General features: G+C 44.0%; 1 protein-coding gene across 50 annotated transcripts; it reads right to left on the bottom strand.

Annotated features, from left to right (window-relative positions):
- Nucleotides 1–102: 102 nt before the first annotated feature.
- LOC118371659 (interleukin-17 receptor A-like) lies at nucleotides 103–8,080 on the bottom strand. 50 transcript variants are annotated; one of them, XM_035757207.2, is made up of 13 exons: nucleotides 7,845–8,080; nucleotides 5,577–5,601; nucleotides 5,165–5,320; nucleotides 4,845–4,969; nucleotides 4,596–4,716; nucleotides 4,457–4,504; nucleotides 4,210–4,358; nucleotides 2,182–2,256; nucleotides 2,029–2,098; nucleotides 1,808–1,918; nucleotides 1,520–1,683; nucleotides 910–1,250; nucleotides 103–589 (listed from the first exon to the last, which is right to left on the bottom strand). In XM_035757207.2, the coding sequence occupies exons 1-13, from the start codon at nucleotides 7,938–7,940 to the stop codon at nucleotides 103–105; spliced, it is 1,968 nt and encodes a 655-aa protein (XP_035613100.1). In that variant the 5' UTR covers nucleotides 7,941–8,080. The 50 variants fall into 50 exon arrangements, with proteins under 50 accessions (XP_035613100.1, XP_052322351.1, XP_052322353.1 ...); XM_052466391.1 differs by lacking the exons at nucleotides 103–589; nucleotides 910–1,250; nucleotides 1,520–1,683; nucleotides 1,808–1,918; nucleotides 2,029–2,098 and adding exons at nucleotides 2,652–2,735; nucleotides 2,904–2,987; nucleotides 3,072–3,491 and having other exon boundaries at nucleotides 2,188–2,609; nucleotides 4,038–4,358; XM_052466393.1 differs by lacking the exons at nucleotides 103–589; nucleotides 910–1,250; nucleotides 1,520–1,683; nucleotides 1,808–1,918; nucleotides 2,029–2,098 and adding exons at nucleotides 2,652–2,735; nucleotides 2,862–2,945; nucleotides 3,072–3,491 and having other exon boundaries at nucleotides 2,188–2,609; nucleotides 4,038–4,358.
- Between the last annotated feature and the right edge of the window lie 769 nt (nucleotides 8,081–8,849).

The following is an 8,849-nucleotide window of genomic DNA, read 5'->3' as shown; positions in this document are numbered from 1 at the left end:
TGTGGTGCACTGCGTGGGCTTGGGGCAGGATCACTCCCTAGCGGCATCAGTGAAATTACACTGCTGTTCCTTCTTTAAGTGTGCTGACAGAGGGATACCAACCTACCAAGAGTTACAGGACCCATCTTGCTCAGCTGGATGGGAAACACATATATGTGTGTGCGCCGAGAGAGGAAATGGTTTGGATTCATTGAGTCCCTCTGTCATGTGAAGGGTTGCAGAGTACACCGTGTGATCCCTCTCTGCCGGTGTCACATCATTGATGGGAGAGGAAGGTCCATCTTCTATGCACTCTGGCACACTCTGTCTGATGGTGAGGGGGCTCTCAGTTGGTTGTTCTATAGCCTGATGCTCCAGGGAAGGTTTCTCCACTTCTGTGTCCTTTACTAGTTCATCCTCAAACCAGTTTGGATGCTCCAGCTGATAGGCATGGAAAGCCTCCACTGCTTCCCGCAATGCTTTCCCTGAGGGACATTGAAAATACTCGTCCCCGGTGATGCCTTCAATGCGATTCACTCGCCCTGGCTCATGTTTCTCTTTATCCAGGAGCCTGAAGAAGAGCTCCTCAAAATGCTTCATGAGTTTGTACCTGTAAAGGGGAACAGGAATGAGTCATGGCAGGTATCCCTCCCTCCCTCCCTTTCTCCCTCTCTCTCTCTCTCTCTCTCTCTCTCTCTCTCTCTCTCTCTCTCTCTCTCTCTCTCTCTCTCTCTCCCTCCTCTCTCCTCCCTCCCTCCCTCCCTCCCTCCCTCCCTCCCTCCCTCCCTCCCTCCCTCCCTCCCTCCCTCCCTCCCTCCCTCCCTCCCTCCCTCCCTCCCTCCCTCCCTCCCTCCCTCCCTCCCTCCCTCCCTCCCTCCCTCCCTCCCTCCCTCCCTCCCTCCCTCCCTCCCTCCCTCCCTATGACAGTACCTCACTATGATGTTAAACGGAGACGGAACATCCTCCTCGGAACAAACGTCCTCAAAGTAAGCCACCATGTAGTTCTGGAACGTTCCAGATCTCACAAAGCTGGGCACCAGGAGGCTGAGCGCAGGGGTGAGCATGTCCCCCATGGGGGAACGTACATCCTCTCTCAGGATCACCCGGGTTTCGGCACCATCACACATTGCTCTCCATTTGGCCCTTACCCCTCGTGAACACAGGATTAGGATCTTGTCTGAGGATTTAACAATCTGTTCCCTCTGCCAGTCCAGCCACTGGACACTACCCACAATGCCCAGCCGGGCAGAGTCCAGCAGGTCCAGCACCACCTAAATGAGTCAATTAATTCACTTTATTTGACAAATTGAATGTACATATAGGGCTGGTTTCCAGACACAGATTAAGCCTGCAGTATTTCACAACGGTATTTCAATGGAGATTCATTATTGAGTAGGATTTGAAATCCAGGACTAGGCTAGATCCATCCCATTGAGGTGCCCTAGTCACAATACATACATTTAAAAAATCATAGAGGATTAAAAACACAATAATATCAACAGACAACAGTCAAAATGTCCATTGTGGTCCTCGTTCTCACCTCTATGCCACACTTAGCCATGAGGAAAGCGCAGAGCTTCAGGACGATCTCTATATACAGAGGATGGTCCGGAGAGTAGATGATGAGGACTTTTCTTTTTCTCTCTTGTATTTGGACTCCCTCCAGTTCACCTCTGGGCGTGGTCAGGAGCTGGCTTCCTGGATCTAGGAAGAAGAAGAAGAAATGGAATAGAGTGCGCAGAAATATAAACTGTATTTTACCAGTTGAGGCATGTAGTTTACTATTCTGTTTTTATTTAGTGAAAGGTTCATCTATTAACCAACAAACCTGTATGGGATGTTTTTTGCAGCAAATAAGTCAGGAAACCACCAGCCATGATTAGCCCCAGTAATGCTTTTATTATCAAAGATCGGCTGTAAGTGGGAGGCCTTTGATAGTCTGGGGAAAAAACAATACAATAAATTTATCAGACAAAGATAAAAGTGGAAATCAATGAGATGACCGTTGGACAAAATAAGTAATTTAGAAGGCAAATACATTTTACTCACAGGAGCAGTAGTTACACTTTGTCTGGTGATGTAAACAGTTGCTCTTGCACCGTATAAAAAATGGCTGAATCTTTTGAGAGAAAAAAGTATGTTTGTGGTTAGGTCAGTCAGTGAAATTGAAAACAAATGGTTGCTATAGGAAATGAAACTTACCACAATTAGCATTTCACATGGAGGCAGCTGCCATACATCCAGTTCAAAGGTCACATTCAATGATGTTCTATTCTCCTGAAACGTGAATTGAAGAAATCATGACACAGTAATAAGTTCCAGGAACACAGTAATCAATTACCGATGTTTCATCATTGAGTGTTGTTGACCACAGATACCTACCCTCGTGACATGCTGTGAGTGTTGTTGACCACAGATACCTACCCTCGTGACATGTTGTGAGTGTTGTTGACCACAGATACCTACCCTCGTGACATGCTGTGAGTGTTGTTGACCACAGATACCTACCCTCGTGACATGCTGTGAGTGTTGTTGACCACAGATACCTACCCTCGTGACATGCTGTGAGTGTTGTTGACCACAGATACCTACCCTCGTGACATGCTGTGAGTGTTGTTGACCACAGATACCTACCCTCGTGACATGTTGTGAGTGTTGTTGAACACAAATACCTACCCTCGTGACATGTTGTGAGTGTTGTTGACCACAGATACCTACCCTCGTGACATGTTGTGAGTGTTGTTGACCACAGATACCTACCCTCGTGACATGTTGTGAGTGTTGTTGACCACAGATACCTACCCTCGTGACATGCTGTGAGTGTTGTTGACCACAGATACCTACCCTCGTGACATGCTGTGAGTGTTGTTGACCACAGATACCTACCCTCGTGACATGCTGTGAGTGTTGTTGACCACAGATACCTACCCTCGTGACATGCTGTGAGTGTTGTTGACCACAGATACCTACCCTCGTGACATGCTGTGAGTGTTGTTGACCACAGATACCTACCCTCGTGACATGCTGTGAGTGTTGTTGACCACAGATACCTACCCTCGTGACATGTTGTGAGTGTTGTTGACCACAGATACCTACCCTCGTGACATGTTGTGAGTGTTGTTGACCACAGATACCTACCCTCGTGACATGTTGTGAGTGTTGTTGACCACAGATACCTACCCTCGTGACATGCTGTGAGTGTTGTTGACCACAGATACCTACCCTCGTGACATGCTGTGAGTGTTGTTGACCACAGATACCTACCCTCGTGACATGTTGTGAGTGTTGTTGACCACAGATACCTACCCTCGTGACATGCTGTGAGTGTTGTTGACCACAGATACCTACCCTCGTGACATGCTGTGAGTGTTGTTGACCACAGATACCTACCCTCGTGACATGCTGTGAGTGTTGTTGACCACAGATACCTACCCTCGTGACATGTTGTGAGTGTTGTTGACCACAGATACCTACCCTCGTGACATGCTGTGAGTGTTGTTGACCACAGATACCTACCCTCGTGACATGCTGTGAGTGTTGTTGACCACAGATACCTACCCTCGTGACATGCTGTGAGTGTTGTTGACCACAGATACCTACCCTCGTGACATGCTGTGAGTGTTGTTGACCACAGATACCTACCCTCGTGACATGCTGTGAGTGTTGTTGACCACAGATACCTACCCTCGTGACATGCTGTGAGTGTTGTTGACCACAGATACCTACCCTCATGACATGCTGTGAGTGTTGTTGACCACAGATACCTACCCTCATGACATGCTGTGAGTGTTGTTGACCACAGATACCTACCCTCATGACATGCTGTGAGTGTTGTTGACCACAGATACCTACCCTCATGACATGCTGTGAGTGTTGTTGACCACAGATACCTGCCCTCATGACATGCTGTGAGTGTTGTTGACCACAGATACCTACCCTCATGACATGCTGTGAGTGTTGTTGACCACAGATACCTACCCTCGTGACATGTTGTGAGTGTTGTTGACCACAGATACCTACCCTCATGACATGCTGTGAGTGTTGTTGACCACAGATACCTACCCTCATGACATGCTGTGAGTGTTGTTGACCACAGATACCTACCCTCATGACATGCTGTGAGTGTTGTTGACCACAGATACCTACCCTCATGACATGCTGTGAGTGTTGTTGACCACAGATACCTACCCTCATGACATGCTGTGAGTGTTGTTGACCACAGATACCTACCCTCATGACATGCCGTGAGTGTTGAGTGTTCTGGATGGATATCTGGTATTCGTCAGAGAACTCAGCTGTATTAAAACCCACTGTGATGATCAGTCTCTCTCCTCCATCCACTGACACAGTCCAGGACAACTGGGGATCCCAAAGACTGCCTGGAATGATGCAACATACTCAGTGTTGTTGTAGATATATCCAAGCCCTTGATTACTTTCTGTATTAACTATTACCTGACTGTAATTGTGAGCCTTACCGTTTTCCAAACACACCTTGGCTGCTTTTATGCTTGGATCCTTGCATCCTGATCATGATAACATACAGGTGTACATTTTAATACACATTCAGAAGTTTAACCGAATCACTTTTCCAATCGAATTCCATGTCTGCCTCACCTGGGATTGTAAAGATTTTGTCAAGTCTGTAATTCCCCAGGTCTGGTTTTGGTAAATTGTAGATCGAAACAGAATAATTGTTTTCGGGGTCCACCACAACTCTGTCCAAGGAAAATGTCCACTAAAAGAAAGTCAAGTAAATAGATATCAGTCTAACGAAACAGAAGGTTATTTTCATATCTGACTATTAATTTCCACCTTTCAGCAAACCTCCATCACTCAGATTCACATCCAGTATCATTGTTTTACCGGCTTCCAGTTAATCATCATGTTTTGTATTTTGTTATGGAAGATGTATCGGACACATATGCTTTGATTGCTGTCCTCTTCAGTGACGTGCACCTCGGTCCCACTGGTCCCATTGATTACACCTCCTGTTGATTAGATCAAGGAAGAAGAAGATGATTACATCATCGTTGGAGCTGCTAGAGCCCAGGGTCTGTCACAACGCAGTGCAGCGCACCGGGAACAGATTAGGGATGAAATGCCTTGCTTCAACGGCACAACAGCAGAAGCAAGCATCCAGTGTTACTTGCCTATCAAATAATAAGAACCGCTGTGTACATTACCATTGATCTGAAGGCTCCAGCTCAGAGACATCACGGGTAGCAGATCACCACTCTCCCCTCTCCTCACAAACACATGCTGCTGTGAACCTGAGTGCCACAGAGGACCGTTAGGCGCCTGGTGTCTGGGTTTAATCCAGCCGTCGTCTGAACAGTTATCTGGCAGATTCAATAGATGGTATGACAATGAATGATCTGTATTCACAGTGTTTGTCATCATTGAACATATTGAAATGTATTGAACAAAATACTGTACATGTTAACAATATTTATGTTCAACTGCACATGTCATGATTTACCATTTCACTATGCCATTTTTACAATACAGAGACCCCCTTGGGTTTTTTCCAACTGTGTACCCGGTATTTACAGCAATCAAGACAAGATACATTCCCCATAGTCAGATGACACTTACTAATTTGAACGCTGCATTGGAGATCCTGGAAAACAGAAATAAAATAAAAGGTATACTGTGCAATAGGCTATTACAACAAATACAATGAAGTGAGAGGAAGATAACGGATCCTCGGCGGTCTTGTCAGGCGGTCCGATTGAGAAGCATAAAGAGTCAGGTGCAAAATCGTGGTATTTATTTCCAGGTGCAGAAGGTGAGCTGAACACGTGGATATTTACAAAACGTTGACAAATACTGGCATATAAACGTAGAATCGCTAAATAACTAACAGTCTAATACTCCCCTGAATAGAGTACCACAGTATGAGTCATAATACCCATAAAACCTAGAGATCAATGAAGGAAATGTCCGGGGGTATCATTGGATGGGGCCACAGTGTCTCCTAACCCCTCCTGTCTCAGCCTCCAGTATTTATGCTGCAGTAGTTTATGTGTCGGGGGGGTAGGGTCAGTTTGTTATATCTGGAGTACTTCTCCTGTCTTATCCGGTGTCCTGTGTGAATTTAAGTATGCTCTCTCTAATTCTCTCTTTCTCTCTTTCTTTCTCTCTCTCGGAGCCCTAGGACCATGCCTCAGGATTACCTGGCATGATGACTCCTTGCTGTCCCCAGTCCACCTGGCCGTGCTGCTGCTCCAGTTTCAACTGTTCTGCCTTATTATTATTCGACCATGCTGGTCATTTATGAACATTTGAACATCTTGGCCATGTTCTGTTATAATCTCCACCCGGCACAGCCAGAAGAGGACTGGCCACCCCTCATAGCCTAGTTCCTCTCTAGGTTTCTTCCTAGGTTTTGGCCTTTCTCAGGAGTTTTTCCGAGCCACCGTGCTTCTACACCTGCATTGCTTGCTGTTTGGGGTTTTAGGCTGGGTTTCTATACAGCACTTTGAGATATCAGCTGATGTACGAAGGGCTATATAAATACATTTGATTTGATTTTGATTTGAAATGGTTCCAGTTGTTTTCCACCATTCATTTTTTTCCCAAAGGGGATTTTAGAAACGCTTTAAAAAAGGGCTGTATTTCATGTCGTCTTACCATGGCATGACGTTTTGATAACCGTGTAAATCTCTCTAAGACAAGGTGACTTTTATCAATATATTCACCTGTATTTTCCCCACAAAAAAAATGAAATGCTAATTATCTGCTAATGTGGCTATCATAAAGAACGACAAATACCACAATGATCTGGAGGAGACTGCCAAATTGAGGCAAAGTTATGAATCTCTGGATTAACTATCTAATGTTAGCTAAATTTAGTCATGAATAAATTGGCTACATTTCTTTAAATTGACAATTCTGTGAACTGTTCTGTGCAATTTTTAAATTGACACAATACTTGTTAGCAAAGGTGTCTGCAAGAGATGATGTGCAGGAGCTTGTGGGGATTTGATGATGTCTACTTTGATGATAGTTAGCATTTTCGGATCTGAGAGTAAATAAAGCTGAATATATTGATAAAAGTCACCCTGTCCGAGAGAATTACATGGTTATCAAAACACCACGCCAGGGTAAAACTATGCTTAAAACAGCCCTTATTTTGTGTTTCTAAAATCCCCTATGGGAAAAATGGATCGTGGAAAAAAACGATTGGAACCATTTCCTTGTTTGACCACTAGGATTTATGGGTATTATGACACCTCCACTGTGGAACTCGATAAGCAACCTGAACAGATGAAAAACCAAACCCTTAAAACTGGTATAATCCAAAATGCACCTCAACAGGTGTTTCTTCAATGACAATATCTTATTATATAATCAATACTCTCAATGTATTAGCCTATACATTTCATCATCTCAGAACATAACATCACATAAACATTAAATTAATAAAGATTAGGAAAAAACCCTCAGTGGCTATGAAAATAGAACATTTAAATTCCTGAGAGCCTGCTGGATAAAAATGTGACGTCACTGGCTTGCGCTCTCATGATCAGTGGCGTGTACTCACCACAATTCGCTTCTGAGTACAGGTCAATTTAAAATGAATTTGTTATTTAACTTCCTTCTCGCGTGTGATATTTTATGTAGAAACTTGGGACATGTGTACTATTAGCAGGCGTACGCTTGAAACATGAACAAACAACAACAAAAACATTTGCAAAGTGTGTTTGGCTGTATTGCGCCAAATTAGTAAAATACAATGGAGTGGAATGTGTCACGTGACGGGCGCTCTCCAGTGCGCATAGTCCCAGTGTGTTTTGATCATTTGCGATGCATTTCTACAGTTAATTACAGTAAAGAACAACTGTGTTGGTTAAAACATACCAGTTGTGTGCAGTTCAGAGGTGGCCATTCCAGAATCCTGAGAGTTGACGTCAGAGTCAGTCCAAAGATGATCAACCAAACACAGTACAGGTCCATTGTCCTGGAGAAATGTTCTGCACGTACCCGAAAACGCAGGCCTATGTCCACAATAAGGATAACCTGTGTTGGAGATGTGTTGTGATGGTACAATGTGAAGCCTTCAATTCTGAGAATGAAATACAGGTAGCTTGCAAGAGGACATGTGCAGGCTTGAACAAGGAAATGCTTTGAGGTATATGTACTGTCTCTGGTGAATTTGTACTGATAAACATCATAATTTGAAGGAAATGACACATTAGGTTGTTTTCTAATCAAACATCAGCCACTAGAGGGAGGCACCTACTAGATGTCTTTGCCCTGTCTAGTCAGGATCCTAAAGTATTCTAGATCTAGGTTTTGGTATACTGTCTTTGGATCATATGGATATTAGCCAATATATATATATATATTTTACCCTTTATTTAACTAGTCAAGTCAGTTAAGAACAAATTCTTATTTTCAATGACAGCCTAGGAACAGTGGGTTAACTGCCTGTTCAGGGGCAGAATGCCAGATTTGTACCTTGTCAGCTCGGGGATTCGAACTTGCAGGCTTTCGGTTACTAGTCCAACACTCTAACCACTAGTCTACCCTGCCGTCCCTATGCCTTTCTGACCATATATAGTCCAATTTCTACACTATAGAAAAATTAAATATTTTGGGATTTTGAAACTTCTTAATATTCATAAAAATAATCCAATAACTCATGTATAAAAATGAACGTGTTGATTACTGTATATTTAACTGTAGTCTAATCCTACTACTTCTAATCCGGAGAATACACCATTACTCATCAACGCCGAGTGGGTATGTGTTGGAATGTTCTGTCAGCCGAATCCCCAAAGGATCTGTATACATTCTCAACCTCGATCACAGGCTCAACACTGTGATCTACTAACACGTTGCCGGCTTATCTACACTGAACCC

This window comes from Oncorhynchus keta, chromosome 17 (genome assembly GCF_023373465.1).
Source record: "Oncorhynchus keta strain PuntledgeMale-10-30-2019 chromosome 17, Oket_V2, whole genome shotgun sequence".
NCBI lineage: Eukaryota > Metazoa > Chordata > Actinopteri > Salmoniformes > Salmonidae > Oncorhynchus > Oncorhynchus keta.
Note: the sequence above shows the minus strand (reverse complement) of the source record. Positions and strands in the feature narration are given on the sequence as shown.